Below are 20,003 nucleotides of genomic sequence, written 5' to 3' on the forward strand. Positions count from 1 at the left end.
CCGTCACTGCAGGCAGGACCCTCACTGCAGGCAGGACCCTCACTGCAGGGAGGACCATCACTGCAGGGAGGACCATCACTGCAGGCAGGACCGTCACTGCAGCAGGATCGTCACTGCATGGAGAACCATCACTGCAGGCAGGACCGTCACTGCAGGCAGGACCGTCACTGCAGGCATGACCGTCACTGCAGCAGGATCGTCACTGCAGGGAGGACCGTCACTGCAGCAGGATCGTCACTGCAGGGAGGACCGTCACTGCAGACAGGACCGTCACTGCAGGCAGGACCGTCACTGCAGGCAGGACCATCACTGCAGCAGGATCGTCACTGCAGGGAGGACCGTCACTGCAGACAGGACCATCACTGCAGGCAGGACCATCACTGCAGGCAGGACCGTCACTGCAGGCAGGACCGTCACTGCAGGCAGGACCGTCACTGCAGGCAGGACCGTCACTGCAGGCAGGACCATCACTGCAGGCAGGACCATCACTGCAGGCAGGGCCTTCACTGCAGGCAAGACCGTCACTGCAGACAGGACCATCACTGCAGGCAGGACCATCACTGCAGGCAGGACCATCACTGCAGGCAGGACCATCACAGCAGGCAGGACCGTGACTGCAGGGAGGACCGTCACTGCAGGCAGGATCGTCACTGCAGGGAGGACCGCCACTGCAGGCAGGATCGTCAGTGCAGGGAGGACCATCACTGCAGGCAGGGCCGTCACTGCAGGCAGGACCATCACTGCAGGCAGGACCATCACTGCAGGCAGGACCATCACTGCATACAGGACCATCACTGCAGGCAGGACCATCACTGCAGGCAGGACCATCACTGCAGGCAGGACCATCACTGCAGGCAGGACCATCACTGCAGACAGGACCATCACTGCAGGCAGGACCATCACTGCAGGCAGGACCGTCACTGCAGGCAGGACCATCACTGCAGGCAGGACCATCACAGCAGACAGGACCATCTCTGCAGGCAGGACCATCACTGCAGGCAGGACCGTCACTGCAGGTAGGACCCTCACTGCAGGCAGGACCGTCACTGCATGCAGGACCATCACTGCAGGCAGGACCATCACTGCAGGCAGGACCATCACTGCAGGCAGGACCATCACTGCAGGCAGGACCATCACTGCAGGCAGGGCCTTCACTGCAGGCAAGACCGTCACTGCAGGCATGACCGTCACTGCAGGCAGGACCGTCACTGCAGGCAGGACCGTCACTACAGGGAGGACCGTCACTACAGGCAGGACCATCACTGCAGGCAGGACCATCACGGCAGGCAGGATCGTCACTGCAGGGAGGACCGTCACTGCAGGCAGGACCGTCACTACAGGCAGGACCATCACTGCAGGTAGGACCCTCACTGCAGGCAGGACCGTCACTGCAGGCAGGGCCGTCACTGCAGGCAGGATGGTCCAGTGAGGTTAGCTTAGCATTTTAAAAGCACTGAATCACCTTCTGTGGTTGAGTGTTCAATAAACCCTTGAACTGTATGTTTAACACTTCTCTAACCCTGTCCATGGAGGACAGAAGAAAATGTATATATGCTGGTTAGCATTGTAAATGTGTGGCCACGTCTGTGGTAGAAAATAATAAAAAAAAAAATAAAAAAAAAAAAAAATAAAAAAAAAAAATAAAAAACTGCAGGCAGGGCCGTCACTGCAGGCAGGGCCGTCACTGCAGGCAGGGCCGTCACTGCAGGCAGGACCGTCACTGCAGACAGGACCGTCACTGCAGGCAGGACCATCACTGTAGACAGGACCATCACTGCAGGCAGGACCATCACTGCAGGCAGGGCCTTCACTGCAGGCAAGACCGTCACTGCAGGCAGGACCGTCACTGCAGGCAGGGCCTTCACTGCAGGCAAGACCGTCACTGCAGGCATGACCGTCACTGCAGGCAGGACCGTCACTGCAGGCAGGACCGTCACTGCAGGCAGGACCGTCACTGCAGGGAGGACCGTCACTACAGGCAGGACCATCACTGCAGGCAGGACCATCACTGCAGGCAGGATCGTCACTGCAGGGAGGACCGTCACTACAGGCAGGACCATCACTGCAGGTAGGACCCTCACTGCAGGCAGGACCGTCACTGCAGGCAGGACCATCACTGCAGGCAGGACCATCACTGCAGGCAGGACCGTCACTGCAGGCAGGACCATCACTGCAGGCAGGACCATCACTGCAGGCAGGACCGTCACTGCAGGCAGGACCCTCACTGCAGGCAGGACCGTCACTGCAGCAGGATCGTCACTGCATGAAGGACCATCACTGCAGGCAGGACTGTCACTGCAGGCAGGACCCTCACTGCAGGCAGGACCGTCACTGCAGGCAGGACCGTCACTGCAGGGAGGACCATCACTGCAGGCAGGATCGTCACTGCAGGGAGGACCGTCACTGCAGGCAGGATCGTCACTGCATGGAGGACCATCACTGCAGGCAGGACCGTCACTGCAGGCAGGACCATCACTGCAGGCAGGACCATCACTGCAGGCAGGACCGTCACTGCAGGCAGGACCATCACTGCAGGCAGGACCATCACTGCAGGCAGGACCGTCACTGCAGGCAGGACCCTCACTGCAGGCAGGACCGTCACTGCAGCAGGATCGTCACTGCATGAAGGACCATCACTGCAGGCAGGACTGTCACTGCAGGCAGGACCCTCACTGCAGGCAGGACCGTCACTGCAGGCAGGACCGTCACTGCAGGGAGGACCATCACTGCAGGCAGGATCGTCACTGCAGGGAGGACCGTCACTGCAGGCAGGATCGTCACTGCATGGAGGACCATCACTGCAGGCAGGACCGTCACTGCAGGCAGGACCATCACTGCAGGCAGGACCATCACTGCAGGCAGGACCATCACTGCAGGCAGGACCATCACTGCAGGCAGGACCGTCACTGCAGACAGGACCGTCACTGCAGGCAGGGCCGTCGCTGCAGGCAGGACCGTCACTGCAGACAGGACCGTCACTGCAGGCAGGACCATCACTGCAGGCAGGACCATCACTGCAGGCAGGACCATCACTGCAGGCAGGGCCTTCACTGCAGGCATGACCGTCACTGCAGGCAGGACCGTCACTGCAGGCAGGACCGTCACTGCAGGGAGGACCGTCACTGCAGGGAGGACCGTCATTACAGGCAGGACCATCACTGCAGGCAGGACCATCACTGCAGGCAGGATCGTCACTGCAGGGAGGACCGTCACTACAGGCAGGACCATCACTGCAGGTAGGACCCTCACTGCAGGCAGGACCGTCACTGCAGGCAGGACCGTCACTGCAGGCAGGACCATCACTGCATGCAGGACCCTCACTGCAGGCAGGACCCTCACTGCAGGCAGGACCCTCACTGCAGGCTGGACCGTCACTGCAGGCAGGACCGTCACTGCAGGCAGGACCGTCACTGCAGGCAGGACCGTCACTGCAGGCAGGACCCTCACTGCAGACAGGACCGTCACTGCAGGCAGGACCCTCACTGCAGGCAGGACCCTCACTGCAGGCAGGACCCTCACTGCAGGCAGGACCGTCACTGCAGGCAGGACCGTCACTGCAGGCAGGACCGTCACTACAGGCAGGACCATCACTGCAGCAGGATCGTCACTGCAGGCAGGACCATCACTGCAGGCAGAACCCTCACTGCAGGCAGGACCCTCACTGCAGGCAGGACCATCACTGCAGGCAGGACCGTCACTGCAGGCAGGACCCTCACAGCAGGCAGAACCTTCACTGCAGGCAGGACCATCACTGCAGGCAGGGCCGTCACTGCAGGCAGGACCCTCACTGCTGGCAGGACCCTCACTGCAGGCAGGACCGTCACTGCAGGCAGGACCATCACTGCAGGCAGGACCATCACTGCAGACAGGACCCTCACTGCAGGCAGGACCATCACTGCAGGCAGGACCCTCACTGCAGGCAGGACCGTCACTGCAGGCAGGACCCTCACTGCAGGCAGGACCCTCACTGCAGGCAGGACCATCACTGCAGGCTGGACCATCACTGCAGGCAGGACCATCACTGCAGGGAGGCCCGTCACTGCAGGCAGGACCGTCACTGCAGGCATGACCGTCACTGCAGGCATGACCGTCACTGCACGCAGGACCGTCACTGCAGGCAGGGCCGTCACTGCAGGTAGGGCCGTCACTGCAGGCATGACCGTCACTGCAGGCATGACCGTCACTGCACGCAGGACCGTCACTGCAGGCAGGACCGTCACTGCAGGCAGGACCGTCACTGCAGGCAGGACCGTCACTGCAGGCAGGACCGTCACTGCAGGCAGGGCCGTCACTGCAGGCAGGACCGTCACTGCAGGCAGGACCGTCACTGCAGGCAGGACCCTCACTGCAGGCAGGACCGTCACTGCAGGCAGGACCGTCACTGCAGGCAGGACCCTCACTACAGGCAGGACCGTCATTGCATTGAGGACCATCACTGCAGGCAGGAGCGTCACTGCAGGCAGGACCGTCACTTCAGGCAGGACCGTCACTGCAGGCAGGACCGTCACTGCAGGCAGGACCGTCACTGCAGGCAGAGCCGTCACTGTTCACCTGCCACAATAACAACCTGGAGATCTGACCTGTGACCTGCGGTGGTTCCACACACTGTTGCCCCGGCTGGTGCTGGCCCGGGTCCGCCCATCACCACGCGATACTCGCCCCTCTGTCCTCCTGTCATACAGGTCATGGGGGTGACCTTCGCGCACCTCCACGTATGTGACCTCCCCCCCCCCCTCACACACACACACACACACACACACACACACACACACACACACACACACACACACACACACACACACACACACACACAAACACACACACACTCACGCGAGCGTCCCGCCCTCAAAAAGTATTCCGGGTTCGTATTTTTTTGTGCTCAATGAATGGAATTCTTGCTCCTCCTGTACTGTGATGAATGACTCGTGGCTGAGTGCACCAAGTGGCTGAGTGTACCAAGTGGCTGAGTGTACCAAGTGGCTGAGTGCACCAAGTGGCTGAGTGTACCAAGTGGCTGAGTGTACCAAGTGGCTGAGTGCACCAAGTGGCTGAGTGTACCAAGTGGCTGAGTGTACCAAGTGGCTGAGTGTACCAAGTGCCTGAGTGTACCAAGTGGCTGAGTGTATCAAGTGGCTGAGTGTACCAAGTGGCTGAGTGTACCAAGTGGCTGAGTGTACCAAGTGGCTGAGTGTACCAAGTGGCTGAGTGTACTAAGTGGCTGATTGTACCAAGTGGCTGAGTGTATCAAGTGGCTGAGTGTACCAAGTGGCTGAGTGTACCAAGTGACTGAGTGTACCAAGTAGCTGAGTGTACCAAGTGGCTGAGTGTACCAAGTGACTGAGTGTACCAAGTGACTGAGTGTACCAAGTGACTGAGTGTATCAAGTAGCTGAGTGTACCAAGTGGCTGAGTGTACCAAGTGGCTGAGTGTACCAAGTGGCTGAGTGTACCAAGTGACTGAGTGTACCAAGTGACTGAGTGTATAAAGTAGCTGAGTGTACCAAGTGGCTGAGTGTACCAAGTGGCTGAATGTACCAAGTGGCTGAGTGTACCAAGTGGCTGAGTGTATCAAGTAGCTGAGTGTACCAGTGGCTGAGTGTATCAAGTGGCTGAGAGTACCAAGTGGCTGAGCGTGTACCAAGTGGCTGAGTGCACCAAGTGGCTGAGTGCACCAAGTGGCTGAGTGCACCAAGTGGCTGAGTGCACCAAGTGGCTGAGTGCACCAAGTGGCTGAGTGTTCCAAGTGGCTGAGTGTACCAAGTGGCTGAGTGTACCAAGTGGCTGAGTGCACCAAGTGGCTGAGTGCACCAAGTGGCTGAGTGCACCAAGTGGCTGAGTGTACCAAGTCGCTGAGTGTACCAAGTGGCTGAGTGTATCAAGTGGCTGAGTGCACCAAGTGGCTGAGTGCACCAAGTGGCTGAGTGCACCAAGTGGCTGAGTGCACCAAGTGGCTGAGTGTACCAAGTGGCTGAGTGCACCAAGTGGCTGAGTGTATCAAGTGGCTGAGTGTACCAAGTGACTGAGTGTATCAAGTGGCTGAGTGTATCAAGTGGCTGAGTGTACCAAGTGGCTGAGTGCCACTCAGCCACACACACACACGGAGCGTGCACCAGACCGTACACACACACACACACACACACACACACACATACACACACACACACACACACACACACACACACACACACATACACACACACCCACACACACACGGGGTGTGCATCAGACCGTGCACACACACACACACGGGGCGTGCACCAGACCGTGCACACACACACACACACAGGGCGTGCACCAGACCGTGCACACACACAAGGGGCGTGCACCAGACCGTGCACACACACACACACACACAAGGGGCGTGCACCAGACCGTGCACACACACACACACAAGGGGCGTGCACCAGACCGTGCACACACACACACACAAGGGGCGTGCACCAGACCGTGCACACACACACACAAGGGGCGTGCACCAGACCGTGCACACACACACACAAAGGGCGTGCACCAGACCGTGCACACACACACACACAAGGGGCGTGCACCAGACCGTGCACACACACAAGGGGCGTGCACCAGACCGTGCACACACACACACACACACACACACACACGGGGCGTGCACCAGACCGTGCACACACACACACACACACAAGGGGCGTGCACCAGACCGTGCACAAACACACACACACAAGGGGCGTGCACCAGACCGTGCACACACACACACACAAGGGGCGTGCACCAGACCGTGCACACACACACTCACACACGGGGCGTGCACCAGACCGTGCACACACACACACACAAGGGGCGTGCACCAGACCGTGCACACACACACACACACGGGGCGTGCACCAGACCGTGCACACACACACGGGGCGTGCACCAGACCGTGCACACACACACACACACACACACACACACACACACACACACGGGGCGTGCACCAGACCGTGCACACACACACACACACACACACGGGGCGTGCACCAGACCGTGCACACACACACACACACACACACGGGGCGTGCACCAGACCGTGCACGCACACACACACACAAGGGGCGTGCACCAGACCGTGCACACACACACACACACAAGGGGCGTGCACCAGACCGTGCACACACACACACACACACACACACACACACACAAGGGGCGTGCACCAGACCGTGCACACAGACACACAAGGGGCGTGCACCAGACCGTGCACACACACACACACACAAGGGGCGTGCACCAGACCGTGCACACACACACAAGGGGCGTGCACCAGACCGTGCACACACACACACACAAGGGGCGTGCACCAGACCGTGCACACACACACACACAAGGGGCGTGCACCAGACCGTGAACACACACACATACACACACACGGGGCGTGCACCAGACCGTGCACACACACACACACACACAAGGGGCGTGCACCAGACCGTACACACACACACACACACACACAAGGGGTGTGCACCAGACCGTGCACACATAAGGGCGGGCAACACTTGGGGCTGAGGGCGGACACTGTATTGAAAATTATATTGTTTGTGTCAGAAAGGTGGGAGAGGAGGAGGATGGGAGGGGAGGATGGGAGGGGTGGATGGGAGGGGTGGATGGGAGGGGAGGATGGGAGGGGAGGATGGGAGGGGTGGATGGGAGGGGTGGATGGGAGGGGAGGATGGGAGGGGTGGATGGGAGGGGTGGATGGGAGTGGATGGGAGGGGTGGATGGGAGGGGAGGATGGGAGGGGAGGATGGGAGGGGTGGATGGGAGGGGTGGATGGGAGGGGTGGATGGGAGGGGAGGATGGGAAGGGTGGATGGGAGGGGAGGATGGGAGGGGAGGATGGGAGGGGTGGATGGGAGGGGTGGATGGGAGGGGAGGATGGGAGGGGAGGATGGGAGGGGTGGATGGGAGGGGTGGATGGGAGGGGAGGATGGGAGGGGTGGATGGGAGGGGTGGATGGGAGGGGTGGATGGGAGGGGTGGATGGGAGGGGAGGATGGGAGGGGAGGATGGGAGGGGTGGATGGGAGGGGTGGATGGGAGGGGTGGATGGGAGGGGTGGATGGGAGGGGAGGATGGGAGGGGTGGATGGGAGGGGTGGATGGGAGGGGAGGATGGGAGGGGAGGATGGGAGGGGTGGGTGGGAGGGGTGGATGGGAGGGGAGGATGGGAGGGGAGGATGGGAGGGGTGGATGGGAGGGGTGGATGGGAGGGGAGGATGGGAGGGGAGGACGGGAGGGGTGGATGGGAGGGGAGGAGGGGAGGGGAGGAGGGGAGGGGAGGATGGGAGGGGAGGATGGGAGGGGAGGATGGGAGGGGAGGATGGGAGGGGAGGATGGGAGGGGTGGATGGGAGGGGTGGATGGGAGGGGAGGATGGGAGGGGAGGATGGGAGGGGAGGATGGGAGGGGAGGATGGGAGGGGAGGATGGGAGGGGAGGATAGGAGGGGGAGGATGGGAGGGTTGGATGGGAGGGGAGGATGGGAGGGGAGGATGGGAGGGGTGGATGGGAGGGGTGGATGGGAGGGGTGGATGGGAGGGGAGGATGGGAGGGGTGGATGGGAGGGGTGGATGGGAGGGGTGGATGGGAGGGGTGGATGGGAGGGGTGGATGGGAGGGTTGGATGGGAGGGGTGGATGGGAGGGGAGGATGGGAGGGGTGGATGGGAGGGGTGGATGGGATGGGTGGATGGGATGGGAGGATGAGAGGGGTGGATGGGAGGGGAGGATAGGAGGGGAGGATGGGAGGGTTGGATGGGAGGGGTGGATGGGAGGGGAGGATGGGAGGGGAGGATGGGAGGGGTGGATGGGAGGGGAGGATGGGAGGGGTGGATGGGAGGGTTGGATGGGAGGGGTGGATGGGAGAGGAGGATGGGAGGGGTGGATGGGAGGGATGGATGGGAGGGGTGGATGGGAGGGGAGGATGAGAGGGGAGGATGGGAGGGGTGGATGGGAGGGGTGGATGGGAGGGGAGGATGGGAGGGGAGGATGGGAGGGGTGGATGGGAGGGGTGGATGGGAGGGGAGGATGGGAGGGGTGGATGGGAGGGGTGGATGGGAGGGGTGGAAGGGAGGGGTGGATGGGAGGGGTGGATGGGAGGGGAGGATGGGAGGGTTGGATGGGAGGGGTGGATGGGAGGGTTGGATGGGAGGGGTGGATGGGAGGGGTGGATGGGAGGGGAGGATGGGAGGGGAGGATGGGAGGGGAGGATAGGAGGGGAGGATGGGAGGGGAGGATGGGAGGGGAGGATAGGAGGGGGAGGATGGGAGGGTTGGCTGGGAGGGGACGATGGGAGGGTTGGCTGGGAAGGTTGGATGGGAGGGGAGGATGGGAGGGGAGGATGGGAGGGGAGGATAGGAGGGGGAGGATAGGAAGGGTGGATGGGAGGGGTGGATGGGAGGGGTGGATGGGAGGGGAGGATGGGAGGGGAGGATGGGAGGGGAGGATGGGAGGGGTGGATGGGAGGGGTGGATGGGAGGGGTGGATGGGAGGGGTGGATGGGAGGGGTGGATGGAAGGGGAGGATGGGAGGGGTGGATGGGAGGGGTGGATGGGAGGGGTGGATGGGAGGGGTGGATGGGAGGGGTGGATGGGAGGGGTGGATGGAAGGGGAGGATGGGAGGGGTGGATGGGAGGGTTGGATGGGAGGGGTGGATGGGAGGGGTGGATGGAAGAGGAGGATGGGAGGGGTGGATGGGAGGGTTGGATGGGAGGGGTGGATGGGAGAGGAGGATGGGAGGGGAGGATGGGAGGGGTGGATGGGAGGGGTGGATGGGAGGGGTGGATGGGAGGGGAGGATGGGAGGGTTGGCTGGGAGGGTTGGATGGGAGGGGTGGATGGGAGGGGAAGATGTGAGGGGAGGATGGGAGGGGAGGATAGGAAGGGGAGGATGGGAGGGGTGGATGGGAGGGGTGGATGGGAGGGGTGGATGGGAGGGGTGGATGGGAGGGGAGGATGGGAGGGGAGGATGGGAATGGATGGGAGGGGTGGATGGGAGGGGTGGATGGGAGTGGTGGATGGGAGGGGTGGATGGGAGGGGTGGATGGGAGGGGTGGATGGAAGGGGAGGATGGGAGGGGAGGATGGGAGGGGAGGATGGGAGGGGAGGGGAGGATGGGAGGGGTGGATGGGAGGGGAGGATGGGAGGGGAGGATGGGAGGGGAGGATGGGAGGGGAGGATGGGAGGAGTGGATGGGAGGGGAGGATGGGAGGGGTGGATGGGAGGGGTGGATGGGAGGGGTGGATATAAGGGGTGGATGGGAGGGGAGGATGGGAGGGGTGGATGGGAGGGGTGGATGGGAGGGGTGGATGGGAGGGGAGGATGGGAGGGGTGGATGGGAGGGGTGGATGGAAGGGGAGGATGGGAGGGGAGGATGGGAGGGGACAATGGGAGGGGAGGATAGGAGGGGGAGAATGGGAGTGTTGGATGGGAGGGGTGGATGGGAGGGGTGGATGCAAGGGAGGATGGGAGGGGTGGATGGGAGGGGTGGATGGAAGGGGAGGATGGAAGGAGTGGATGGGAGGGTTGGATGGGAGGGGGAGGATGGGAGGGGTGGATGGGAGGGGTGGATGGGAGGGGTGGATGGGAGGGGTGGATGGGAGGGGTGGATGGGAGGGTTGGATGGGAGGGGAGGATGGGAGGGTTGGATGGGAGGGTTGGATGGGAGGGGGAGGATGGGAGGGGTGGATGGGAGGGTTGGATGGGAGGGGAGGATGGGAGGGTTGGATGGGAGGGTTGGATGGGAGGGGGAGGATGGGAGGGGTGGATGGGAGGGGAGGATGGGAGGGTTGGATGGGAGGGTTGGATGGGAGGGTTGGATGGGAGGGGTGGTTGGGAGGGTTGGATGGGAGGGGAGGATGGGAGGGGAGGATGGGAGGGGTGGATGGGAGGGTTGGATGGGAGGGTTGGATGGGAGGGGTGAATGGGAGGGGGAGGATGGGATGGGTGGATGGGAGGGTTGGATGGGAGGGTTGGATGGGAGGGATGAATGGGAGGGGGAGGATGTGATGGGTGGATGGGAGGGTTGGATGGGAGGGGTGGATGGGATGGGTGGATAGGAGGGTTGGATGGGAGGGGTGGATGGGAGGGTTGGATGGGAGGGTTGGATGGGAGGGGAGGATGGGAGGGGTGGATGGGAGGGGTGGATGGGAGGGGTGGATGGGAGGGGAGGATGGGAGGGTTGGATGGGAGGTTTGGATGGGAGGGGAGGATGGGAGGGGTGGATGGGAGGGGTGGATGGGAGGGGTGGATGGGAGGGGAGGATGGGAGGGTTGGATGGGAGGTTTGGATGGGAGGGGAGGATGGGAGGGGAGGATGGGAGGGGTGGATGGAAGGGGTGGATGGGAGGGTTGGATGGGAGGGGAGGATGGGAGGGGAGGATGGGATGGGTGGATGGGAGGGCAGGATGGGAGGAGAGACAGGAGAGATGGGACGGGCTGGGACAGAGATGGGACGGGCTGGGATAGAGGTGGGACTGGCTGGGACAGAGATGGGACTGGCTGGGACAGAGATGGGGCGGGCTGGGACAGAGATGGGACGGGCTGGGACAGAGGTAGAATGGGCTGGGACAGAGGTGGGACGAGCTGGGACAAAGGTGGGACGGGCTGGGACAGCGATGGGACGGGCTGGGACGGGCTGGGACAGAGGTGGGACGGGCTGGGACAGAGGTGGGACGGGCTGGGACAGAGGTGGGACGGGCTGGGACAGAGGTGGGACGGGCTGGGACAGAGGTGGTACGGGCTGGGACAGAGGTGGGACGGGCTGGGACAGAGGTAGAATGGGCTGGGACAGAGGTGGGACGAGCTGGGACAAAGGTGGGACGGGCTGGGACAGCGATGGGACGGGCTGGGACAGAGGTGGGACGGGCTGGGACAGAGGTGGGACGGGCTGGGACAGAGGTGAGACGGGCTGGGACAGAGATGGGACGGGCTGGGACAGAGATGGGACGGGCTGGGCCAGAGGTGGGACGGGCTGGGACAGAGGTGGGACGGGCTGGGACAGAGGTGGGACGGGCTGGGACAGAGGTGGGACGGGCTGGGACAGAGGTGGGACGGGCTGGGACAGAGGTGGGACGGGCTGGGACAGAGGTGTGACGGGAAGGGACAGAGGTGGGACTGGCTGGGACAGAGGTGGGACGGGCTGGCACAGAGGTGGGACGGGCTGGGACAGAAGTGGGACGGGCTGGGACAGAGGTGGGACGGGCTGGGACAGAGATGGGACAGGAGGGCCCCACACACACCATGCAGGCACCCAGCTCAAGACATCGCTGCTCACTCTGGGAAAAACATGTCACATTTTCTAATATATTTTTGAAACTTATAAATGATGACAAAATAATTTAGGATAATACCTTAGAGTACTTGAGGCGAGTTATTGGTGTATATTATACTGCTGCCCGCCCCGCCATACACACCCAGCCTGGAGTATACACACACACACACCCAGCCAGGAGTATACACACACACCCAGCCTGGAGTATACACACACACACCCAGCCTGGAGTATACACACACACCCAGCCTGGAGTATACACACACCCAGCCTGGAGTATACACACACACACCCAGCCTGGAGTATACACACACACCCAGCCTGGAGTATACACACACACCCAGCCTGGAGTATACACACACCCAGCCTGGAGTATACACACACACACCCAGCCTGGAGTATACACACACACACCCAGCCAGGAGTATACACACACACCCAGCCTGGAGTATACACACACACCCAGCCTGGAGTATACATACACCCAGCCTGGAGTATACACACACACACCCAGCCTGGAGTATACACACACACACCCAGCCTGGAGTATACACACACCCAGCCTGGAGTATACACACACACCCAGCCTGGAGTATACACACACACCCAGCCTGGAGTATACACACACACACCCAGCCAGGAGTATACACACACACCCAGCCTGGAGTATACACACACACACCCAGCCAGGAGTATACACACACACCCAGCCTGGAGTATACACACACACCCAGCCTGGAGTATACACACACACACCCAGCCAGGAGTATACACACACACCCAGCCTGTAGTATACACACACACACCCAGCCAGGAGTATACACACACACCCAGCCTGGAGTATACACACACACACCCAGCCAGGAGTATACACACACACACCCAGCCTGGAGTATACACACACACACCCAGCCAGGAGTATACACACACACCCAGCCTGGAGTATACACACACACCCAGCCTGGAGTATACATACACCCAGCCTGGAGTATACACACACACCCAGCCTGGAGTATACACACACCCAGCCTGGAGTATACACACACCCAGCCTGGAGTATACACACACCCAGCCAAGAGTATACACATACCAATCCATACACACACACCCAGCCTGGAGTATACACACACCCAGCCTGGAGTATATACACACACCCAGCCTGGAGTATACACACACCCAGCCTGGAGTATACACACACCCAGCCAGGAGTATACACACACCCAGCCAGGAGTATACACATACCAAGCCATACACACACACCCAGCCTGGAGTATACACACACCCAGGCTGGAGTATACACACACACCCAGCCTGGAGTATACACACACCCAGCCTGGAGTATACACACACCCAGCCAGGAGTATACACATACCAAGCCATACACACACACCCAGCCTGGAGTATACACACACCCAGCATGGAGTATACACACACACCCAGCCTGGAGTATACACACACCCAGCCTTGAGTATACACACCCCCAGCCTGGAGAATACACACACCCAGCCAGGAGTATACACATACCAAGCCATACACACACACCCAGCCTGGAGTATACACACACACCCAGCCTGGAGTATACACACACCCAGCCTGGAGTATGCACACACACATCCAGCTTGGAGTATACACACTCACCCAGCCTGGAGTATACACACACCATCCTGGAGTATACACACACCCAGCCAGGAGTATACACACACTCAGCCTGGAGTATACACACACCCAGCCTGGAGTATACACACACCCAGCCTGGAGTATACACACACCCAGCCTGGAGTATACACACACCCAGCCTGGAGTATACACACACCCAGCCTGGAGTATACACACACCCAGCCAGGAGTATACACATACCAAGCCATACACACACACCGAGCCTGGAGTATACACACACCCAGCCATACACACACACCCAGCCTGGAGTATACACACACCCAGCCTGGAATATACACACACCCAGCCTGGAGTATACACACACCCAGCCAGGAGTATACACACCCAGCCTGGAATATACACACACCCAGCCTGGAGTATACACACACCCAGCCAGGAGTATACACACCCAGCCTGGAGTATACACACACCCAGCCTGGAGTATACACACACCCAGCCTGGAGTATACACACACCCAGCCAGGAGTATACACACCCAGCCTGGAGTATACACACACCCAGCCTGGAGTATACACACACCCAGCCTGGAGTATACACACACCCAGCCAGGAGTATACACACACACCCAGCCTGGAGTATACACACACCCAGCCTGGAGTATACACACACCCAGCCAGGAGTATACACATACCAATCCATTCACACACACCCAGCCTGGAGTATACACACACCCAGCCTGGAGTATACACACACACCCAGCCTGGAGTATACACACACCCAGCCTGGAGTATACACACACCCAGCCAGGAGTATACACATACCAAGCCATACACACACACCCAGCCTGGAGTATACACACACCCAGGCTGGAGTATACACACACACCCAGCCTGGAGTATACACACACCCAGCCTGGAGTATACACACACCCAGCCAGGAGTATACACATACCAAGCCATACACACACACCCAGCCTGGAGTATACACACACCCAGCCTTGAGTATACACACACACCCAGCCTGGAGTATACACACACCCAGCCTGGAGTATACACACACCCAGCCTGGAGAATACACACACCCAGCCAGGAGTATACACATACCAAGCCATACACACACACCCAGCCTGGAGTATACACACACACCCAGCCTGGAGTATACACACACCCAGCCTGGAGTATGCACACACACATCCAGCTTGGAGTATACACACTCACCCAGCCTGGAGTATACACACACCAGCCTGGAGTATACACACACCCAGCCAGGAGTATACACACACCCAGCCTGGAGTATACACACACCCAGCCTGGAGTATACACACACCCAGCCTGGAGTATACACACACCCAGCCTGGAGTATACACACACCCAGCCTGAAGTATACACACACCCAGCCTGGAGTATACACACACCCAGCCAGGAATATACACATACCAAGCCATACACACACACCCAGCCTGGAGTATACACACACACCCAGCCTGGAGTATACACACACCCAGCCTGGAGTATACACACACCCAGCCTGGAGTATACACACACCCAGCCTGGAGTATACACACACCCAGCCAGGAGTATACACATACCAAGCCATACACACACACCGAGCCTGGAGTATACACACACCCAGCCATACACACACACCCAGCCTGGAGTATACACACACCCAGCCTGGAATATACACACACCCAGCCTGGAGTATACACACACCCAGCCAGGAGTATACACACCCAGCCTGGAGTATACACACACCCAGCCTGGAGTATACACACACCCAGCCTGGAGTATACACACACCCAGCCAGGAGTATACAATCACACCCACCCTGGAGTATACACACACACCCAGCCTGGAGTATACACACACACCCAGCCAGGAGTATACACACACACCCAGCCTGGAGTATGCACACACACCCAGCCTGGAGTATACACACATACCATGCCATACACATACACCCAGCCAGGAGTATACACACACACCCAGCCTGGAGTATACACACACACCCAGCCTGGAGTATACACACACCCAGCCTGGAGTATGCACACACACCCAGCTTGGAGTATACACACACACCCAGCCTGGAGTATACACACACCCAGCCTGGAGTATACACACACCCAGCCAGGAGTATACACACACACCCAGCCTGGAGTATACACACACCCAGCCAGGAGTATACACACACCCAGCCTGGAGTATACACACACACCCAGCCAGGAGTATACACACACACCCAGCCAGGAGTATACACACACCCAGCCAGGAGTATACACACACCCAGCCAGGAGTATACACACACACCCAGCCAGGAGTATACACACACCCAGCCTGGAGTATACACACACCCAGCCAGGAGTATACACACACACCCAGCCAGGAGTATACACACACACCCAGCCAGGAGTATACACACACCCATCCAGGAGTAAACACATACCCAGCCAGGAGTATACACACACCCAGCCAGAAGTATACACACACACCCAGCCAGGAGTATACACAAACACCCTACCTGGAGTATACACACACCCAGCCAGGAGTATACACACACCCAGCCAGGAGTATACACACACCCTGCCTGGAATATACACACACACCCAGCCAGGAGTATACACACACACCCAGCCAGGAGTATACACACACACACACCCAGCCAGGAGTATACACATACCCAGCCAGGAGTATACACACACACCCAGCCAGAAGTATACACACACACCCAGCCAGAAGTATACACACACACCCAGCCAGGAGTATACACACACCCAGCCAGGAGTATACACACACCCAGCCAGGAGTATACACACACACCCAGCCAGAAGTATACACACACCCAGCCAGGAGTATACACACACACCCAGCCAGAAGTATACACACACCCAGCCAGGAGTATACACACAGCTAACCAGGAACACTAATAGCTAATAGCTATTACTAATAGAGGGAATAGCTAACCAGGAACCACTGGAAGAGTTTGAGATTACCAGCGGGGAAGTAAGGAAGTGTTTACTAGAATTGGATGTGACAAAGGCTATAGGCCCAGATGGAATCTCCCCTTAGATACTAAAGGAAGGAGCAGAAGAACTGTGCCTCCCGCTCTCCATGGTGTATAACAAATCACTGGCAACAGGAGAACTGCCAGAAATTTGGAAAGCAGCTAACGTAGTCCCGATATACAAGAAAAGGGATAGACAGGAGGCACTGAATTACAGGCCAGTGTCCCTAACCTGCATACCATGCAAGATGATGGAGAAGATTGTGTGAAGAAAACTAGTGGAGCACCTGGAGCGAAAGAACTTTGTAACACAGCATCAACATGGGTTCAGGGATGGCAGGTCCTGCCTCACAGGGTTACTTGAATTCTACGACCAGGCAACAAAAATAAGGCAAGAAAGTGAAGGGTGGGCAGACTGCATATTTTTGGATTGTCAGAAAGCCTTTGATACAGTGCCACACAAGAGGCTAGTGAAAAAACTGGAGATGCAGGCTGGAGTGAAAGGGAAGGTACTCCGTTGGATACAGGAGTACCTAAGTAACAGGAGACAACGAGTCAGTGTGAGGGGTGAGGTCTCAGATTGGCGAGACGTTACGAGTGGAGTACCGCAGGGGTCAGCCCTTGGACCTAGACTGTTTCTGATATATGTAAATGATCTTCCAGAGGGTATAAAATCGTTTCTGTCAATGTTTGTTGATGATGCAAAAATTATGAGGAGGATTGAAACTGAGGACGATAGTAGGAGGCTACAAGATGACCTAGACAGACTGAGTGAATGGTCCAACAAATGGCTGTTGAAGTTCAACCCGAGTAAATGGAAAGTAATGAAACTAGGCAGTGGAAATAGGAGGCCAAACACAGGATACAGAATAGGAGATGAAGTACTTAATGAAACGAACAGGGAGAAAGATCTAAGAGTTGATATCACACCAAACCTGTCTCCTGAAGCCCACATAAAGAGAATAACGTCTGCGGCATATGCGAGGCTGGCTAACATCAGAACAGCGTTCAGGAACCTGTGTAAGGAATCATTCAGAATCTTGTACACCACATATGTAAGACCAATCCTGGATATGCAGCCCCAGCATGGAGCCCGTATCTTGTCAATCACAAGACGAAGCTGGAGAAAATCAAAAGGTATGCTACTAGACTAGTCCCAGAACTAAGAGGCATGAGTTACGAGGAAAGGCTGCGGGAAATGCACCTTACGACACTAGAAGACAGAAGAGTAAGGGGAGACATGATCACAACCTACAAAATCATCAGAGGAATCGACCGGGTAAACAAGGTTGAGCTATTCAACACTGGTGGGACGCGAACAAGGGGACACAGGTGGAAACTGAGTACCCACATGAGCCACAGAGACGTTAGAAGGAACTTTTTCAGTGTCAGAGTAGTTAACGGATGAAATGCATTAGGCAGTGATGTGGTGGAGGCTGACTCCATACACAGTTTCAAGTGTAGATATGATAGAGCCCAGTAGGCTCAGGAATCTGTACACCAGTTGATTGACAGTTGAGAGGCGGGACCAAAGAGCCAAAGATCAACCCCCGCAAGCACAAATAGGTGAGTACAAATAGGTGAGTACACACACACAGCCAGGAGTATACACATACCCAGCCAGGAGTATACACACACACCCAGCCAGGAGTATACACACACACCCAGCCAGGAGTATACACACACACCCAGCCAGGAGTATACACATACCCAGCCAGGAGTATACACACACACCCAGCCAGGAGTATACACACACCCAGCCAGGAGTATACACACACACCCAGCCAGGAGTATACACACACACCCAGCCAGGAGTATACACATACCCAGCCAGGAGTATACACACACACCCAGCCAGGAGTATACACATACCCAGCCATACACACACACAGCCTGGAGTATACACATACCCAGCCAGGAGTATACACACACACCCAGCCAGGAGTATACACATACCCAGCCAGGAGTATACACATACCCAGCCATACACACACACAGCCAGGAGTATACACATACCCAGTCATACACACACACAGCCAAGAGTATACACATTTTATGGGAATGAGTATGGGAATGAGTGACCACAGTGTATTGAACTTTGAGTACCTGGTAGAGCTAGAACTTATCTCCCCCCAAAAAGAACTAGGAATCAAAAGGCTGGCATACCGAAAGGGAAATTATGAACAGATGAGAAGTTTCCTAAGTGAAATACCTTAGGACACAGACCTCAGAGACAAGTCTGTACAGGGTATGATGGACTATGTTACCCAAAAGTGTCAGGAGGCAGTAAACAGGTTCATCCCGGCCCAAAGGGAAAAATCCGAGAAGCAACAGAAGAATCCATGGTATAATAGGGCATGTATGGAAGCAAAGAAACTGAACAAAAAGGCGTGGAGGAACTTCCTGAATAACAGAACACCAGAAAGCAGAGAGAGATACCAGAGAACCAGGAATGAGTACGTCGTGGTGAGAAGAGAAGCAGAGAAAAGTTTCGAAAATTATTTAGCAAACAAAGCCAAGACCGAACCTAAGCTACTCCACAGTCACATCAGAAGGAAAACAACAGTGAAAGAACAGGTATTGAAACTTAGAACAGGCGAGGACAGGTATACAGAGAATGACAGAGAGGTGTGTGAAAAACTCAACAAGAGATTCCAGGAGGTCTTCACAATAGAACAGGGTGAGGTCACTGTGCTAGGAGAAAGGGAGGTAAACCAGGCGGCCTTGGAAGAGTTCGAAATTACGAGAGAGGAGGTCAAGAGACACCTGCTGGATCTGGATGTTAGAAAGGCTGTTGGTCCAGATGGGATCTCAACATGGATACTGAAAGAGTGTGCAGAGGCACTTTGCCTGCCACTCTCCATAGTGTATAGTAAGTCACTAGAGACGGGAGACCTACCAGAAATATGGAAGACGGCGAATGTGGTCCCAATATACAAAAAGGGCGACAGACAAGAGGCACTGAACTACAGGCCAGTGTCCTTGACTTGTATACCATGCAAGGTGATGGAGAAGATCGTGAGAAAAAACCTTGTAACACATCTGGAGAGAAGGGACTTCGTGACAAATCACCAACATGGGATCAGGGAGGATAAATCTTGCCTTACAGGCTTGA

At 57.7% G+C, this 20,003-nt stretch overlaps 2 protein-coding genes across 2 annotated transcripts; both read right to left on the reverse strand.

Moving 5' to 3' along the window:
* Nucleotides 1-306: 306 nt before the first annotated feature.
* Nucleotides 307-1,278, reverse strand: LOC138353562 (uncharacterized). The gene has a single exon (XM_069306743.1). It carries the CDS (start codon nt 1,276-1,278, stop codon nt 307-309), a length of 972 nt encoding a protein of 323 aa, XP_069162844.1.
* A 1,320-nt stretch (nt 1,279-2,598) lies between these two features.
* LOC138353563 (ovarian abundant message protein-like) lies at nt 2,599-3,588 on the reverse strand. Its single transcript, XM_069306744.1, has one exon. The coding sequence runs from the start codon at nt 3,586-3,588 to the stop codon at nt 2,599-2,601; it is 990 nt and encodes a 329-aa protein (XP_069162845.1).
* Nucleotides 3,589-20,003: the final 16,415 nt, after the last annotated feature.

Source organism: Procambarus clarkii, chromosome 58 (genome assembly GCF_040958095.1).
Source record: "Procambarus clarkii isolate CNS0578487 chromosome 58, FALCON_Pclarkii_2.0, whole genome shotgun sequence".
NCBI classification, from domain to species: domain Eukaryota; kingdom Metazoa; phylum Arthropoda; class Malacostraca; order Decapoda; family Cambaridae; genus Procambarus; species Procambarus clarkii.

Coding starts and splice junctions, on each gene's coding strand:
- LOC138353562 (XM_069306743.1), bottom strand. CDS start 1,278: ATGGTCCTGCCTGCAGTGATGGTCCTGCCTGTAGTGACGGTCCTCCCT.
- LOC138353563 (XM_069306744.1), bottom strand. CDS start 3,588: ATGGTCCTGCCTGTAGTGACGGTCCTGCCTGCAGTGACGGTCCTGCCT.